Below are 19,394 nucleotides of genomic sequence, written 5' to 3' on the forward strand. Positions count from 1 at the left end.
TTGATACAGGAAAACAAAAGGGAAGGAGTATGGGAGAACAACACACATACATGCAGTTAGCTTAAATCTCAAACAAGCAAATATACAAGGCAATACTGTCAAAATACAAAAAAGTAGGAAATAAGAAATATTTTATGTATTTAATATATTTAAACATGTGTCTGGAACTGTTATGGTACTACGTCTCTTATGCCCATGACTTGTGTGAAATGTAAATTTGACTGAAATTATTACAAATTAATTTTGACAGCAACCTTACTCGATAATATTTTATGTGAACAAATGTGTATGAAAATGTATACTCTATAGGTTTTGGAGAGACAGGTGCACTTTTGTTTTGCTCTTATTACATATGTTATCATGTTGGCTGGAAATTCACCGCTAATCAGATAAAATATGAAATTCACAAGTGGTTCACTAATGCTCCACCAGGTAAATCATAAAATTTCAGTAATGTCGAAAATATTTTAAAATACATAACTAGCCAAAAAAGCACGAAAATATTAAGAAGCAGGAAAACAATGTGGAAGCTTTGAAAAAAGTGGATTTAAGTTACAATCCATTTTTTGTGGTAATAAAGTGGAATCGAAAACAAATCTGCAAATGGTAAGGCAAACAGTTAAGTTAAAGACAAGTGAAAAAAGGAAAACCAGCATTTAAGTATGCAAAACACAAAACAACCTGATATTTCACATTAGAAAAATGTTAAGTTTAGCAAAAAATATAAGGAACTTAAGAGTGCATGGAGACATATTGAAAATATAAATACTTGCCTGCCACAGTGAGTGGACAGCAGTTACAGCTACCAAGACCTTCTTGATGTAACTGTTCTGTTAAGACAAACAATTTTACTATGATGTATACACTGAGGAGATAACCTATTAAACACTGCACAAAACAATAAAGTCAAGTCAAGTTGGGGAGCATGCACAAAACAATAAAGTCATACAGAAATAAACAGACTGAAACTATTATGAATTATGTAAAGAAACATTCACAACTACAAATTGGTGAAAGTTTGAAACATTCACAAAAAGTATGGCATACAATAAGTATACAGAAAATCAAAGTGCTTTTGTGAGCAGCACATTGGGAGCTCATCACATACCATGTTGAAACTTAGCAGTTTCTGTAGAACGCCATTCCAGAGTTGTGAATCATACACCTGATACTCCAAACACAACTCTGTAACCAGTCTTACAGCCTAGAACCAAAAATAATGTTTATTGTGTGTTACAGTTTAAAATATATATATATTTATTAAAAAATAATTACATTTCAGAGCTTAATTTTCCCATGAGTACAAGCAACTGAAAAAAATCTAACATTGACTAGTTTGTTACGGAGTTATTTCTGTGTGAGACAAAGCACCTTATAGAAATTTAAAGATTCAGTGAATATTCAAATTGAATTTAATTTAATTCATTTCTGTATAATGCTCTTTACTTAGTGTAGGCTCTAAGCACTATAAAGTGTGCAGACTAAAAAGGTACATACACAAACATTAAGAAATGCTAGTGCTGAGTAGTTAACATCTTAACCATTACAGAAATCTAACATGGGCTAGGCATGAAATTCTTAATAGCAAAACTGAACTTGCCCTGCTACTTCAGGGAATTATCTGAACAGTGAAACTGATTTTAAATAAAGTATTTACTAGTAGTTTTTTTTTTTTTTTTTTTTTTAGAAGAGCAGAGATTTAACTCACCCTAGGCTCATGGCTGTGATTTTTCCACAAGCCCTTGATCATGCCTTCCTTAAGACTGCTGTGGAATGACTCAACTGTGTAGGGGATATTCAGGGCTTCAAACTCGGCGAGATAAATGCAGCATTTCAAGTAATACCTATTTAAAAGTAAACCTAATTTGTTTTATTTAATACTAATATTTATATATACATATTTGTATTTTGCAACCAGAAAAGCAAATGTAAAAAAACAAGACATCACAATATATATAAAAATCTGATGAGGTCTATGACCTTACTTGACTTTTTCAATTGGAGTTTTAACAAGCATAACAACTGTGTCCTCATCTGCGATCTGCAGCAGGCAGAATAAAGCACGACTTTTGTGGGAGAATGCAAGTCGCACACTAGATGAACTAATGGGCTTCAAGAAAGGGGAGAAAAAAAGAAACAATAAATATTCATCAAATTTCAATTACTTAATTTTAACTTGAACTGGTTTTAATCTTTAATTATGCCAGACATAACTTACGGACATTTCAGCAGTGGCAATAGTATATAGAATCCTTGCACTATGATCAATGCTGTATGTCTGAAGGAGAAATATCACTCTATAAAGAATTTTAAAAAAATCTCAGTTTCTTGCATTAAAATGTAAAAAAGAGGCACTGCTGTTTAAACAATACAAATTTCACGCAATACATAAAAATGTAAAATGGCATCTTCAGATACATGTGAAAATGGCATAGTCAATAAAAACTTTTGTCAAAAGTCAGGCTGGAGTTGCAGAGGTTGTTGTTCATGAAAAAGATGAATAATAATTTACTTGGAGGTGACAGACAGGATTCCTCAACTATACACTTGTAAAAGACCAAAACTTCATTTTCAGAGAAACTAGGTCTGTTATCATAGGACAGTGATGAAATTTATGTGCAAACAGAAGTACTATAGTCATAGACCTAAATCTTTCAATGGATAAAAAAGAACCAAATGATAAAAAAGGTAGTAATAATTACTTTAAATAAAGAGAAGCGATAGAAAAATAAAGACTAGAAAACAAAAGCAGGAAAACAGAATGAATGAGGCATTTCAAATAAACGGGGCAGCTTCAAGTGTCTGTTGTAAGCATTCTTTATTTACAAGACAAAAACTATTAAAAATGATCCTAATAAAGACAATCATGTTACCTCATAAGCTCTGGGTCTTCTTGCATGTCAGAAAGAAACTCCTGGGCCTTGTTTTCCTAAACAAACACAGACACAAGAGCAATTACATCCAGAAAAATCTATTTTGCATGCAACAACGAAACATTCATAAATTCTCTGGAGACAAAGTAAGGTGTATACCACAACATTCTGGGAATTTAAACCACTTCAACATAAAAGGGGAAAAATAATAAATAAACCAATACTTAGATTCATTATGCTCATAATTTTAGATGAGGTAGCAATCTTAATAATTAAAACATTCAATTTTAGAATCTAAACAGAAAAATTTCATGTGGAGTTGTTGTTACATTTTAACTGGATACGGATACATTAGTACTGTATATCAAATAGTGATTTGACTGGACACCAATTCTGCACAAAAATAAGTAAATTTAAGACATAAGACTTTCTCTTAGACATGACCTGTAAACACTAAGCTGAAAATGAAAAAAATAAAAACAAGATTCAAAACCCATTGCATGTTGCATTAAATGCATGTGCAACATTGGCACCCCCATTCTACACAGTGAACTATGCATTCAAAAGCACCCAGAGAACCACCATTTCCACAAGGACCATCTATCCCTTGACTCCTAAACTAATTGGCAGTGGAGATAAAAAAAAAATATATATATATCTCATGGGAATTAATAATGGGCCTTTGTAAGCAATTAAAAACATGGAAAAAAGAATGCAATGCCACGTAGGATAAAGGCAAACAGATATAGTGTGGTTAAATTTTCTAAAGGAAAATACATCTTTACTAGTTAATGCAAGGTTTTGAGAAAATAAAGCTGACCAAGTAAGAGCAAGTGCTCTTGAACATTTCTCCAGTAATTTGGTGTTACTCGTGTATGTTTTAAAGAGTCAACTGAGAAAAAACAAGTTGAAGGAAAATAAGACACTACCTACTGCATGGTTGTGCCTATGCATTTATTACAAACTGTACAGTTGCACTATAAATCAACCGGGGAGAGGTCATATCTGAAAACTGAAACGTTCTGTAACATGCTTTGCTTTAATGTAAGATAATCCAGCTGCCCTGGGTTGTGCTGTACACCTATCAGGATATTGTGACTACAATTCCCATATTTATTTTATAATTCAGATGCCAAGATAAACAATAGGTATAGTTCACTACTTTCAAAATACTCCATTTTTTGTGTGGTGTTTTGGACATAAGTTAGCATATAACTATTACAAAGCCCAGTGCACATACTGTAAATAATATAGTTTAAATGTGTTTGGAATTAACAGTTTTGTGACAACTTTAATAGGTTGCTTTGTAATATTTATAATGAAAGACTACTAGCTTTTTTTTTAACCTTCACTATACTGCATTTTCAACTACACAATATATTGATTAAAAAAATAAACAATTTCTTAAGCAACGGAAGATAAAAAAATAAATAATTTATCAAAAATAAAAATGTTAAAACACAAAATACAGACACTTTTCCAGACATGCTGTGCTAGCTACCACTCTGTTTTGCATTCAAAAAGCAAGCCACTTCCCAAATTAAAGAACCACAAACAAATCTAATGGCACTCACATCCGTTACAAGAGGAGTACTTTGGCACAGCCATTTCTCCAATAACACATCTCTGATCTTTGACATGTCCACATTGTTCATCTGGGCAATCTCCTTTGCAGCAGCATGAATATCTGAAAAAATTGAATTGTTCACCATTTTTTAAGTTACAAAAATGAGATAAATGTGCACAATTTACTCTTCGCAACCTTCCCTACAAACTTTTGAGATTTTGTGACTAGGACCAGTTTGTTAGTTTATTTCATTTTAGGTAAAGAAGCATTAAAATACATGTAATTTCATTCATTCAAGTTTTAATTAAAAATGCAGTCTCAATTATCTATTCAAAAGGGAAGGATATAGTTTTACCATGATATATCCAAATCCTTTAACTAAGTACTGAGCGTGCCCAATATAGTAGATGGATAGCTCCCAATTTAACACTAAAGCCTTAGAACAGACCTGTTTTGTGTTCCAGTGGTAACAGCTACTGTCACCAGGTAGGTATACATACACAAGAGAATAATGACCCAAACAATCTATAAAATAGCACAGCTTTAAATAAAGGCAGCAAGAAACGGAAAACAAACAAGTAAAACATTAATGACTCTTGGGGTATAAACACACATTCACTTCTAACAAAACAATTAAAAGGCAAGTACACAACAATAGAGTAAATAGATTTTTTTGTTCCTAAATTATTAAACTACAAAATTGCAAGAAAAAAAAAAAAGTTCTGATACTCTGTATCCTAATCTTAAAATGAGCTACAGGATACATACCAGGATAATCTTTGTCTGTTGGATTCCTTATCCTCTTTTCGATGCTGCTATGCTCATACAGTGAAACAATAAGCTTAGCAGGGGAGGCTGTAAGCTTTAGATACTCTGGAGTGTTCAACTTGAAGGCAATCAGAACATTTTCCGTTGCTGATCTTTGGTACTGGGCCTTAATTTTTTCTAAGAATAACTGTGCTTTTGGATGTGTTTTATCCTGTGGAGATTTCAAGGAAAAGAAAATGTAAATCTCTTGACCATTATTTAAAGTTAGGTAGGAAAGTCTACTGTTAATCTTGTAAAACCTAAAAATTCTTTATTGTTTTCCTTATTTTAATCTGTTTGTCTTTTTTAATCTTATGTGTACTGTCATACACATTAAGATTGAACTTGTACCACAAACATCAAAATTAGGCATACGTCTTCCATTACCACAACTTTCACTTATATAGGATTATTAATTCTAAAAAGAATTTAGATTTAAAAAAAAAAAAAAAAAAAAAAAAAAAAAGGTAAAGTTCAAATTAAAAAAAAATGCAGGAAGATGACAGTTCTTGAAACTGAATGAATGCATTTCATAGAATGAGTACTGTAACAATTTATTTAATTTATCATAGTTAAGTAAAAAAGAATAAAATGAGAAAGAAAAACCTCAGGTGTAGTAGCTGCAATCCATTTTTCTGCAAGGTGCAAGCAGAATTTTAATGCAGTTGTTTTATCAGGTCCTATTGAAGAGTTAAAAAAATAGACACGTGAATTCTTTGTGGAAGTTGTTTATATTAACTTAAAAAATTAAGTAAGACTTTGCAATGACATTACCATTTGGAAGCTCCTGAGCAATAGTGTGTGAAGTGGCAGCTGCCCACTCAGGATTGGAGATGGACAAGAGGTATCCTTTAATTGTCTGGACGGTTTTATCCAAATCTTTGGTAAGCACAGGACAATTTCTCTCTTTTGACTGCTTTATAGACTTGGGCATTAGATGCTTTTTAAACATATGATTTACTGCACACATGTAAAGTTTGTCCAGACACACCTGTTGATAGTGAGGGAAGAAAGAGCAGTAATGAAGATTAAAACAAGAATAGTTTGCATGTTACTCAGCAGGACACTTGAGAGAATAAAACATAGTTAAAAAAAAAAAATTAAGATATGTGTACTCAAAACTTATGACTTGCACAATACATTACAAGCAAAACTGGAACAAAACTATGGAAAGTGTAAAAATGACATATCAATTAGTAGAATCCTCTTCTAAAAAGTGAACTAAACTTTCTAGGTGCAAGGATTAAAACATTTCCATACTAAATATTTATATCATTTTGATACATTATTTTCTTTACCTACCACGGTAAACATTTAAAACTATCTGAATTCCCAGCCTTCAAAAAGGGTAAGAAGAAATCAGGTGAATTAGCAAAAATGTGGCAGTTACTTTATAACTTGGAAAAACAAAATCATCTTTATTACTATATAAAGTAATTAGCATTGGGTTTACATCCCAAATGTTTTCTGTGAATAAAAATCAAATAGTGATGAAATTGTGAATTTTTAACTTAAAAAAAACCCCTACTAATAGAAAATTTAACTTAATGTTACAAGTAATGAAATACCTTCATTAGTTTGGATATAAGCAGCAAGGTCGGGAATGTATCTTCACTGATTTCAACAGCTGAAAATAGAATTAATACTATTACAGTATATTAACACAATATACTATATAATGCATTTTTATAATGCCTCACTGTAAAAATTCTCTTACCATTAGCCAAATCAAAAACATTTTTTCTTCTTTTTGAAAATTCTTGTATGTTTGAAGATACTTATGTACTGCATGTGTATATTAAATTACATATTACATATATACACACACACAAACCCATATACAGATAATCATACATGCAGTCAGACATTCCAAATTAAAGCTAATCAGATATCAGTTGCAAATGATTTTGATCAAACCCCATCATATCTTTTCAAGAAAGCCACACAATCACAGTGCATTTTTGAACAATCTGAAATTTAAGGCACAAGTCATCCTGAGCACAAGCAAAGCAAAGGAGGCCAAAAGAAATTAATTTTATTGCAACAAAACAGTACAATAAACAGGTGTACAAGGTTTTGGAGACCGAACAAAAATGATACAGGGGCCAAGTACATAAATCTCAATCTCTATCTATTTACTACGTAGGAAGGCAGATCCGCTCTTCTACCTTCTGATATTTTCTGCTTTTCTTTCTGTTCACTCTCTTCCCTCTAACTCACTCTCATCTAGCATATTCTTCTACTTGTCTGGAAAGTCAAACTCTTAATAACTCTCCTTCCAACTCTAAGCTCATCCTGTCCATGATGAGGGAGTCCTCTTATTTCTCTTCCTGAAACAGGTTCAATAAGATGTCCAGGCACTACTTCCAGGTTCACGAGAAGGCTAAGGAACCTCTACTGTATGTGTCATCCGGCAATTGCTTCCAAAAACTGTCACAAGAGTTCCTGAAATCACAAATCTCAGTCTTCAATTAAAGGATTGATCAACTAGTCAGACACCTAGCCATCTAAACTGGGAAAAGGTATAGAGTAGATAAGTTTCCCTTCTGCCACCTAATGGTATGGAGGACTTTAGACAAACTCTTCATGGTCTCCAATATTCTGAGGTTTTATTGGAGCACTAATAGTCTCTAGAGTTCCACAACCAATACTGAGCTTGGAAGCCCTCCAGGTGGTGCAGACCTGTTATCGTTGGCAATGATAATGATAACATTGCCATTCTCCCGATTACCTGGGTACTTTTAAAGCCGAACTTGTGCCCTGCACTATATAGCAGTGCTTCTCCAATTACAGCCTCTCTCAATTGTCCTTTTCCACTAGATAGCCAATGACAATACCAGAGACAAAAAAACACCCTTGACTGTAAATGATCCCACTGCACCTGTCTCAATCAATTTGTAATGGTACTCTAATTTTGTTTGCTTTTGACAAAACGAAAACTCTCAATTATAAGTGTATACTAACTGCAAAACACTGGCAGCATTGTATAGATAACACCAGAAAGAAGCTGCTGCAAAGAATAGAAACCATAGAAGCAACAGGCAATGAATCAGGCCACAAACTGTTTTTGTTTGGGTCAGAGTGTTTTGCAGGGATCACATATACAATACGCATATAAAATATAGATATATATATAAAATTCACAAGTTCTGACATGAAAAATTACCATACTGCAAACTCAGTTTCATCAAGAAAATATATAACTTACATATGATTTTCCAAAAGCAGTGACTGGTTTGAAATAAAATCAAATGGAAAGGTAGCCTAGTCTTAGAGTAAGTGGATACTTCAAGTGAATGCTCCAAAATGTACATGTGTTCTGCATCAACAGGAGGAGAAATTCGCTTGTATGACTTCAGGTGTTGCAACAATCCTAAAGCCTAAAAAGTTACAAAAACAGAGAAATTAAACAAAACTGTAGGGTATAAGAATGTAAATTATTATAATTAGAAACCAATCTTCTCTATCCGTTATGTAGAATGTTACTCTTTAATAAACCCTCTTTAGATGTCTTAAAACTAGCAAGGAAAAGCTACAGTTATTGGATCAGAGCAATTATATTTCAATAAAAAGAAAACATATACAATATACAGCTTACATGACTGAGATGTTTCACACTTTTATGATATTTTAAAGTTGACTGAATGCACTACACAACAGCACAGTCAACAAAAGCAACATATGCACCTGTTCCAAATTCATGTTTCCAGTGTTATCCTCTGCCATCTGCATCACCCGGATAATTACTTCAATTGTTTCATAGTTGTAAGGACTAAGCTGCAAAACCAAAATTTTTTAAATTTAGTTTTCAAAGAAAATACCCTCCTTTTCAAAAGATGTGAATGATAGGTTAATTAGGTAATCTAAATAGGCCTACTAAGTGTGTGCATGAGGGATTCTACTGGCAAAGCACCCAGCCGAAGTTCCTGCTTTGTACTCAATGTTGCATGGATAAAATCAAGCTTCCCATATAGGATGAATAGTTAAAACAGCATATTAAATACATAGTTATAGCAATTATTTTAAACATCTACCCATAAGAGTACTGAAGATTTCTTCTTTTCCACATTCACATTAAATTATAAGCTGCACACTGCCAGCTAAAACCATATGAAAGGGTATCAAATCAAACCTATAACGAGGAAGATTAGATTGACTCTTTCATGAACTCTGTGTGGGGAAAAAAACTGTAGCATAGTCAATTCACGGTTAATAAATGGCAGGGACACAATTTTTAGAGCTGCTAAATTTTAACTACAGAGAATTTGGTTCAGTTACCTCCACTGTCACTTTATAGAGTTTGCATAATTTCTCTGGGTACACCATTTCCCTTCTTCCAAAACTTGTGCATGTTACACTGATTATGAAATATAACAATTGAATACAAGTCACTGTAAAACTTATTATACCATGTGTTAAACCAGCCTGCAACTCCAGGCCTTGTATTTAGTACTTCAACTCTCCACATAACTGTTCTGAAAAATTCTGGTTAAAAAGATGAACGTAGGAATTATTATTAACACATTGGACAGTTATCACATGTTCTTTTTCTAGGTTTTTATGTTCTAAATATGTACATCGTTTAAATTGGTTCCAACCTTGTGGATGGCTGCACTCAGGCTGAGAACCAGATTTCTGGTACTCTTCAGCCTAGGAATAATTTCAAAAGCTCTCTCCAAAAGTTTGCTGTGACTTAATATCTCGGAGCTTTCCAAAGTATTCTCTCCAATTACATTCTCATGGTTCATTCCTTGAAGAAGAAGAGTCTCCAAGTATAATACTAAGGCAGAGTCACTGTCTAGATCATATGTTCTAAAAGGAAACAAAAAAAATAAATGTTAAAGCAATGCTTAGTAGAAAGTTCAAACAGGTTTGAAAGGGGGATTTAGAGTTTAAGAAACATTATGTTCAGCTCTGTTCATAAGTTTACATACCCTGGCAGAATTTGTTAAATATTGACCATTGTTTGGAAAATATAAATAATCATGCTAAAAGCTTTCCTTTCAATTACAGAGTGTGCCCAGGTGAAGAAATTTATTATCACATAATTGTGCGTGTCCTTTTTAAATCATAATGATTACTGAAATCCCCCAAATGGATCTGATCAAAAGTTGACATACCCTTGAATGTTGAAGCTGATAATATACACACACAAGTTGACACACACAGGTTCAAATTAAGGGCAATTAAGGGACAGTGTCCACACTTGTAAACTCTTGATTACAATCATTGTCTGTGTATAAATAGTCTATTTAAATTCATGCAGAGCTGCACTGACTTTGCTGGATATCAAGGCATGGGGAAAGCAAAATAACAAAGGACCAGCAAGAATATGTTATTGAATTGTATAAATCAGGAAAAGAATATAAAAAGATATCCACAGATATGGAAATGCCTGTCAGTAGTGTTCAACATCTGTTAAGTTAGGGGTTCTGTTGTTAACAAGCCACAGTCAGGTAGAACAACCAAGATTTCAGCCACAACTGCCAGGATCATTTGTCGATAAGCCAAGAAAAACCTACAAGACACTTCAGCTGAGGTACAGGCTTCTTTGCAAACAAGTGGTATTGCTGCTTTAAGATGCACATAAAGGACATACTTGGGGGAAACCAAATGGGCTACATTGTCGAGTTGCAAGAAAAAAAAGCCATAACTCTGTCAATGCCAAAAAACAGCCCACTTACAATACAGCATCTAGACAAGTCTCAAAAGTTCTGGAACAAAGTCCTTTAGAGTGATGAGACCAAACTTTGACTTTATGGTCACGGCCATAAACTCAAGGCCCATGACAAAAAGTACATATTGTCTAATGTGAAGCATGGAGGTGGATGTCTGATATTCTGTGGCTGTATGAGGTACAGTGGCACAGGTGACTTAATGAAAATTGATGGCAAGATGAATGCAACATTCTACTGGAAAATATTAGAGGACAACTTGCATTTATCAGTCCAGAACTTGTGCATGGGACACTTTTGGATCTTCCAACATGACAATGACCCAAAACACAAGGCCAAGTTGACCCTTCAGTGGCTACAGCAGAAAATAGTGAAGGTGCTGGAGTGGCCATCACAGACTCCTGAACTCAGTATCATTGAGTCACTTTGAGTACATCTCAAATATGCAGTTCATGCAAGACAACCCAAGGATTTATGGGACCTGGAAGATTCTGCCAAGAAGAATGAACAGCTCTGTCACCTGAGAAAATCAAGTGCCTCATCCACAACTATCACAAAAGACTAAATGCCATCATTGATGCTAAGTTACAGATAATTTTTCTGATACGTAAATCAACATATTAAAAAATTAAAATTCTGAATAAAACTGTAAATCCTTATGACTTATAATACATCCATCCATCCATTTTCCAACCCGCTGAATCCGAACACAGGGTCACGGGGGTCTGCTGGAGCCAATCCCAGCCAACACAGGGCACAAGGCAGGGAACCAATCCCGGGCAGGGTGCCAACCCACCACAGGACACACACAAACACACCCACACACCAAGCACACACTAGGGCCAATTTAGAATCGCCAATCCACCTAACCTGCATGTCTTTGGACTGTGGGAGGAAACCGGAGCGCCCGGAGGAAACCCACGCAGACACGGAGAGAACATGCAAACTCCACGCAGGGAGGACCCGGGAAGTGAACCCGGGTCCCCAGATCTCCCGACTGCGAGGCAGCAGCGCCACCCACTGCGCCACCGTGCCGCCCACTTATAATACACATTTAATAAAATATAATCCGACGATCCTTATTCACCAGCCTTCATAATGCTTAATGCAACAGTCCAGGGAAGGTTCTGTATTATCTAAGTGCACAGGAAAGGAAATATAGTACTGTATAAGTTTACAAACAAAAAGGAATAGTACAGGAATAAGATAGAGAGAGACCAATGTTTAAAGACCAGCAGTTACTTCAACTAATTGCCAAATAAAAATATACTTACCTCTATGTATCAGTTTCATAGTAATTAGTAACAAATATTTGGGTCATGCAAGTAATCCCTACAAAATCCACTGCAATGACAAAAATTACCTGCAGTACTGCAATATCTGTTCAGATCTCACATTTTGATTTTTTACAAGTTCTGGTATTAGGTCTCTCTTCTTTGCAGGGCATTGTCTAAAAACCGATTGGAAGGAAATCTAAAAAAGAACAAGATTCAGCCAATGATTATACTTGTAAGTAACTTTAAAGAAAACCAAAATACTGTACATGTTTTACTCATTTATTTTCTAGAAATCTGTTTTAAAATTTTTGCGACCATACCAACTATGCAAACTGAATTAAATACATGACATTTGTTTATATCATATGTGCCTCAACACAAAACTTTTTAACAGCATTGTGCAAGGTTTAAGTTACTAAGGATTCAGTAAATAAAACTATTAGGCTATACACACAGGTACTAATTACACTTAACAAAAGAAAAGCACCAACAGCAATATGCAACTTCAAAATTAATCTTATATACTATTTTACCAAATACCAGATTGCAACCCCTAAACTGAAGTAGGTGATCAGGAAAATTATATGCAACATGCAGGCACATCCTTAAGCAGGTTAAGTTAAACTTTTGACTGATTCATATTGAGCATACCACTCGCAAAGAAACTGAACCTGGCTGCATCATATTATACTTTCATCTAAAAATGTAACTATTTTTGAAAAAACTGCCTTTTATTTTTACAGATCAAACAATAGAACCAACAGAGAAATATCAAAATCAAAATAATAGTAAAAACTGCATTACATTTAAAGCAGTTACTTGACTTAAAGCATTAAACATCAAACAAATCATCTCCTCTTGAACCGCACCACACAGTCACATTTTGACTTACCCCCAGCTTGCCAAGCCGAATTCCCCACTCTGCGTCAATGACTACCGCCTCAAATTTATTGCTGTGGTCCTCTTCTTTATATAAATGGGACAGATGACTGCCAACTGCTGCTACAGCCTGAAATAACGCAGGGATAATGGATAACAATAAAAAAAATTAAAACAATGTATTTTTGAAGTATATATATGTGTATACACATGCACAAATACAGTGAAGTACTCCATCTTGTAGCTCTACAGCTTTACATATTAGAGCTTAACTAACAAATATCTTGTCTAAGTCCATATTGTATTCCAAGAAAAACTAAAGTCACCATTTTTCATTCCATAACAGCAATGAAGGTAATTCAAATCAGGGTAATTCAAAGTGTTCTTGATTAGTTTATGATCAAAGAGTTGACAAAACTGAGTGGCCGGAGATAGATAGACAGACAGATAGATTATTGTTAATGTTGTAATATCACATGTGGGGCTGAAAACTTCATGAAAGCAAAGAGTCTTCAGATGGTGCTGTAAGTTCCCTGAATCAACAGACCTGAGATGAAGGGATGAAAAGCAAATTCTTACTGACAGCGCAGAGTAGCAATAAAGAGGCACCAAAACTGTTGCACATTTTATTTTTTAACTATTCTAATAACTTATAAAATGTGAAATATCCATCAATATTTGCAGCGTCTTTTGGAACATGTCCATTTGTAAAGAACTACAGCTTTGAACCCACTTGTTGTGTTACATATGTGTGTAATGTACAGATACCACAGACCTACCAAAATTTTGTTGTAATTTTGCCAAGTGTTGTTAATTACATCCCAGAGTTTTTCAAACACGTCCTTCTTGGATAAGAGGGTACAATATCCTAAGGCGAGTTTGCAGTCAACTACCCGACAATTAAAGACCTACCATAAAAACAAGTAATATAAATAAAATAACAAAATTGAAATATGTTTATTAAAACAGCAGACCCATCAGAGAAAAAACATACATATATTCAGTATACTCTAACACACACAAAGGACAAAAAGGTTTAACATGCAAAATACAATATAATTAAAAACAAAATGAATATAAAGAAAAATGTATAAAAAGATACAAAATGCGTAAGGACAAAGCCATGAATGGACATTTCATTTTAAATGCTAAAAGTATAGCATCCAGACCACTTGGCCCTGTATACAGAATTGAATCATTTCTCACCTTGTGAAGTAAAGCCAGAACAGTGTCTCTGATGGTAGAAACTGTCATTTCTCCCATACTAGCAATAAAGTTGCGATCTTCTACTAAGGTATGTTGATTATGCAGCTAAAACAGTTTAAAGAATGTATAGATTTAAATGAAGAAACATTTAACCCTGTCTATTAATCTCCAAAATAAAAGTTTTTCTTTTTACAAAAATTACAGTATGTTGTAAAACTCAGAAAACTTTCTGAACTTTAAAATGGAACACAAAAAAAAAAAAAAAAAAATCACAGCTTATACATTTCAAATTACTTCAATCACTAAGCCATCAAGACGTTTTAGTTTACTGTATAACTTACTGTGCAGATTTTGAAAATTACTTTTGACTGGAGCACTTACACATATTAGTAGTCTGTATGACATTAAATAATTACTTCAAGAAACATAATGAAGAAAAATATTAATTCAGAACTTAGAATTCCTCTCACATTTTAATGATGTGAAGTGGAAATTGAACAGCAGCTCTAAGCTAGAACAGTACAACTTTGCATGTATGTGCAGGTTTGATAATGTTATGAATGAAATCATCAAAAGTATTCCATTAGTAACCTCTAGCCACAGACATACCTTTGAACTGAGTGCTAGATCCATGTTGTTGGAGATAACATGTTGCAAACATGTTCCATATAAATTCACCATCAGCTTTAACGCCAGTTCCAGCTGACTACACTCACGGAGATTCTGTACCATTGATATCATTGGAGATTTCACTGGGTTGAGGAAATTCACCCCTAATATAAAAAGGGCACAAGTGACAAAAACACAACATTACAGTTTAATTTTATAAATATGTTCCTTGGATAGTAATTATCAAGCAGAAAAGCAAAAACTTCTGAATTTACAGGGTGAATCCTTCAGGCTTGTTTTGAAAAATATTCATATTAGGCTGATTTACAATTTTCTGTGTAGCAGCTATAAAGAATTAAATTCTTTTCTGAGTATCATGTATAGATTAAAAAAAAAAAAAGAACACCACAGCCTGCCCCTCCTCAAGCCGCCACCTTATCGTGATGGAGGGGTTTGCGCGTCCCAATGATCCTAGGAGCATCTGTTGTCGGGGGTTTTATGCCCCTGGTAGGGTAACCCAAGGCAAACTGGTCCTAGGTGAGGGATGAGACAAAGACGAATAAAAACTTTGAACGGCATTTTCCCTTGCCCAGATGCGGGTCACCGGGGCCCCCTCTGGAGCCAGGGCTGGAGGTGGGGATCTATGGCAAGCACCTGGTGGCTGGGCCTGCACCTATGGGGCTCGGCCGGGCACAGTCCGAAGAGGCAATGTGGGTCCCCCTTCCCATGGGCTCACCACCTGTAGGAGGGGCCAAGGAGGTTGGGTGCAGTGTGAGTTGGGTGGTGGCCACAGGCGGGGACCTTGGCGGTCCGATCCTCGGCTATAGAACCTGGCTCTTGGGACGTGGAATGTCACCTCTCTGAAGGGTAAGGAGCCTGAGCTAGTGCACTAGGTCGAGAGGTTCCGGCTAGATATAGTCAGGCTCACCTCGATGCACAGCGTGAACTCTGGAACCAATCTCCTTGAGAGAGGCTGGACTCTCTACCACTCTGGAGTTGCCCCCGGTGAGAGGTGCCGAGCAGGTGTGGGCATACTTATTGACCCCCGACTTGGAGCCTGTTCATTGGGGTTCACCCCAGTAGACGAGAGGGTAGCCTCCCTGCGCCTTCGGGTGGGGGGATGGGTCCCAATTGTTGTTTGCATGTATGCGGCGAACATCAGTCTGGAGTACCCACCCTTTTTGGAGTCCCTGGAGGGGGTGCTAGAGGGCACACCTTCAGGGGACTCCCTCGTTCTGCTGGGAGACTTCAATGTTCACGTGGGCAATGACAGTGAGACCTGGAAGGGCGTGATTGGGAGGAATGCCCCCGCCCCCCTCGATCTGAACCCGAGTGGTGTTTTGTTACTAGACTTCTGTGCTCACCACAGATTGTCCATAACGAGCACCACGTTCAAGCATAGGGGTGTCCATATGTGCACCTGGCACCAGGACACCCAAGGCCTCAGTTCAATGATCAACTTCGTAGTTGTGTCATCGGACTTGCGGCCACATGTCTTGGACACTCGGGTGAAGAGAGGGGTGGAGCTGTCAACTGATCACCACCTGGTGGTGAGTTGGCTTCGATGGTGGGGGAGGATGCCGGTCAGGCCTTGTAGGCCCAAACGTATTGTGAGGGTCTGCTGGGAAAAAATAGTTTAGTTTAGTTTAGAGTCCCCTGTCAGAAGTAGCTTAAACTCCCACCTCCAGCAGAACTTTGACCACGTCCCTAGGGAGATGGGGGACATTGAGTCCGAATGGGCCATGCTCCGTACCTCTATTGTTGAGGCGGCTAACCGGAGCTGTGGCCGTAAAGTGGTCGGTGCCTGTCGTGGCAGCAATCCCCGAACCCGTTGGTGAGGGATGCCGTCAAGCTGAAGAAGGAGTCCTACAGGACCTTTTTGTCCTGTGGGGCTACGGAGGCAGCTAATAGGTACCAGCAGGCCAAGCGGAATGCGGCTTCGGTGGTTGCTGAGGCAAAAACTCGGGCATGGGAGGAGTTTGGGGAGGCCATGGAGAATGACTTCCAGACAACTTCGAGGAGATTCTGGTCCACCAAACACCGTCTCAGGAGGGGGAAGCAGGGCCGTGTCAACACTGTATATGGTGGGGATGGTGCGCTACTGACCCCGACTCGGGACGTTGTGGTTCGGTGGGGGTACTTCGAACACCTCCTCAATCCCACTAACATGCCTTCCAATGAGGAAGTAGAGCCTGGGGAATCAGAGGTGGGCTCCCACATCTCTGGGACTGAGGTCACTCAGGTGGTCAAAAAACTCCTTGGTGGCAGGGCCTCGGGAGTGGAGAAGATACGCCCGGAGTTCCTCAAGGTTCTGGATGTTGTAGGACTGTCTTGCTTGACACACCTCGGCAACATCGCATGGACATCAGGGACAGTGCCTCTCGACTGGCAGACCGGGGTGGTGGTCCCCCTCTTTTAAGAAACGGGACCGGAGGGTGTGTTCCAACTACAGAGGGATCACACTCCACAGCCTCCCTGGAAAAGTCTATTTGGAGGTCCTGGAAAGGAGGGTCTGTCGGATAGTCGAACCTCAGATTCAGGAGGAACAGTGTGGTTTTCGTCCTAGTCGTGGAACAGTGGACCAGCTCTACACCCTTGGCAGGGTCCTGGAGGGTGCATGGGAGTTTGCCCAACCAGTCTACATGTGTTTTGTGGACTTGGAAAAGACATTCGACCGTATCCCTCGGGGAATCCTGTGGGGGGTGTTCGGGGAGTATGGGGTACCGGATCCCCTGATAAGGGCTGTTCGGTCCCTGTACAACCGGTGTCAGAGCTTGGTCCACATTGCCGGCAGTAGGTTGAACCCGTTTCCAGTGAAAGTTGGACTCCACCAGGGCTGCCCTTTGTCACCGATTCTGTTCATAACTTTTATGGATAGAATTTCTAGGCGCAGCTAGGGCGCTGAAGGGGTCCAGTTTGGTGGACTCAGGATTAGGTCACTGCTTTTTGCAGATGATGTTGTTCTGTTTGCTTCTTCAGGCCATGATCTTCAGCTCTCCCTGGATCACTTCGCAGCAGAGTGTGAAGCGGCTGGGATGGAAATCTGCACCTCCAAATCCAAGACCATGGTTCTCAGCCGGAAAAGGGTGGAGTGCCCTCTCAGGGTTGGGAGCGAGATCCTGCCCCAAGTGGAGGAGTTCAAGTATCTCGGGGTCTTGTTCACGAGTGAGGGAAGAATGGAGCGGGAGATCGACAGGCAGATCGGTGCGGTGTCTGCAGTGATGCGGGCTCTGCATCGATCTGTCGTGGTGAAAAAGGAGCTGAGCTGTAAAGCAAAGCTCTCAATTTACCAGTCGATCTATCTTCCTACCCTCTCCTATGGTCATAAGCTGTGGGTAGTGACCGAAAGAACGAGATCGTGAATACAAGCGGCTGAAATGAGTTTCCTCCGCAGGGTGTCTGAGCTTTCCCTTAAAGATAGGGTGAGAAGCTCAGTCGTCCAGGATGAGCTCAGAGTAGAGCCACTGATCCTCTGCAGGGAGATGAGTCAGATGAGGTGGCTCGGGCATGTGGTCAGGATGCCTCCTTGACACCTCCCTGGTGAGGTGTTCCGGGCACGTCTAACCAGGAGGAGACCGCGGGAAGACCCAGGACACGCTGGAGGGACTATATCTCTCGGCTGGCCTGGAAACGCCTCGGGGTTCCCCTAGAAGAGCTAGTAGAAGTGGCCGGGGAGAGGGAAGTCTGGGCATCTCTGCTCAAGCTGCTGCCCCCGTGACCCGATCTCGGATAAGCGGAAGAGGATGGATGGATGGATGGATGGAACACAGCCTCATAGTGGTTACCTTAAGATTTAAGTTCATGCTCCACAACATGCTTTATAGTGCACTTAAATTAAATATCCAAGACAACAATATATTTATAAAAACAATTGCAGTTAAACCCACCTTTTTCATAAGAACAATTTGATAAACAGATGCTATCTAAGGGGTAAAGCTTTGTACCTGCAAATAAAGTAAGAGTATATTGACCATATGGATTTTTTAAACAGAAACAACTGTAAATAATTACATGAATAAACAAACATTTTAAAATCAAATATATGGACACTGATTCTTATTCTACTCATTACTTAATCCATTCTCTCTTGGACTATTTGAACAAGATACAAAAAAACACAAATTATACAATGAAACCAGTAAAAACAAACTAATACAATGTTAATGTTTGTGTAAAATGTATTAATAGTAAGACTGACTATGCATCCGTGACGAAACATTCATAAGATCCAGAAAGCATGTAAGTAAATCAACAAAGCAACCAAAAAAAGTAAGCACTTGCACAGGTTTTAAGGATGCTTGCAGCATACAACCTGAATTAGGTACAATTGTAGTAGAAATTTCATACAGCACAGGTAACACCATCACTGGATCAAGAACAATCCCATCTTCATTAAAGAAATCATCAAATATCCATTCAGTATAAGGATCGCGGTCAGCACCCAAAGATGTCTATAAAACAAACAGAAGCTTTTATAAGAAATTGTCTATAATATCATTTG

At 37.6% G+C, this 19,394-nt stretch overlaps 1 protein-coding gene across 1 annotated transcript in view; it reads right to left on the reverse strand.

Moving 5' to 3' along the window:
- The window catches only part of kntc1 (kinetochore associated 1), a 63,981-nt gene that overhangs the window by 7,348 nt on the left and 37,239 nt on the right, over positions 1-19,394 (reverse strand). Inside the window, exons 37-57 of the mRNA XM_028824236.2 lie at positions 19,206-19,344; positions 18,781-18,837; positions 14,894-15,057; positions 14,285-14,389; positions 13,858-13,986; positions 13,092-13,208; positions 12,286-12,395; positions 9,846-10,059; positions 8,935-9,024; positions 8,456-8,627; positions 6,816-6,874; positions 6,022-6,238; positions 5,854-5,927; positions 5,209-5,419; positions 4,448-4,560; positions 2,874-2,929; positions 2,219-2,297; positions 1,986-2,110; positions 1,709-1,844; positions 1,109-1,204; positions 774-830 (exon numbers count right to left, since the gene is read on the reverse strand). Of these exons, the coding sequence (XP_028680069.1) occupies positions 774-830; positions 1,109-1,204; positions 1,709-1,844; positions 1,986-2,110; positions 2,219-2,297; positions 2,874-2,929; positions 4,448-4,560; positions 5,209-5,419; positions 5,854-5,927; positions 6,022-6,238; positions 6,816-6,874; positions 8,456-8,627; positions 8,935-9,024; positions 9,846-10,059; positions 12,286-12,395; positions 13,092-13,208; positions 13,858-13,986; positions 14,285-14,389; positions 14,894-15,057; positions 18,781-18,837; positions 19,206-19,344 (2,520 nt within the window). The remainder of the gene's footprint in view (positions 1-773; positions 831-1,108; positions 1,205-1,708; positions 1,845-1,985; positions 2,111-2,218; positions 2,298-2,873; positions 2,930-4,447; positions 4,561-5,208; positions 5,420-5,853; positions 5,928-6,021; positions 6,239-6,815; positions 6,875-8,455; positions 8,628-8,934; positions 9,025-9,845; positions 10,060-12,285; positions 12,396-13,091; positions 13,209-13,857; positions 13,987-14,284; positions 14,390-14,893; positions 15,058-18,780; positions 18,838-19,205; positions 19,345-19,394) is intronic.

The sequence above is a fragment of the Erpetoichthys calabaricus genome, chromosome 18, assembly GCF_900747795.2.
Source record: "Erpetoichthys calabaricus chromosome 18, fErpCal1.3, whole genome shotgun sequence".
Classification (NCBI taxonomy): Eukaryota; Metazoa; Chordata; class Cladistia; order Polypteriformes; family Polypteridae; genus Erpetoichthys; species Erpetoichthys calabaricus.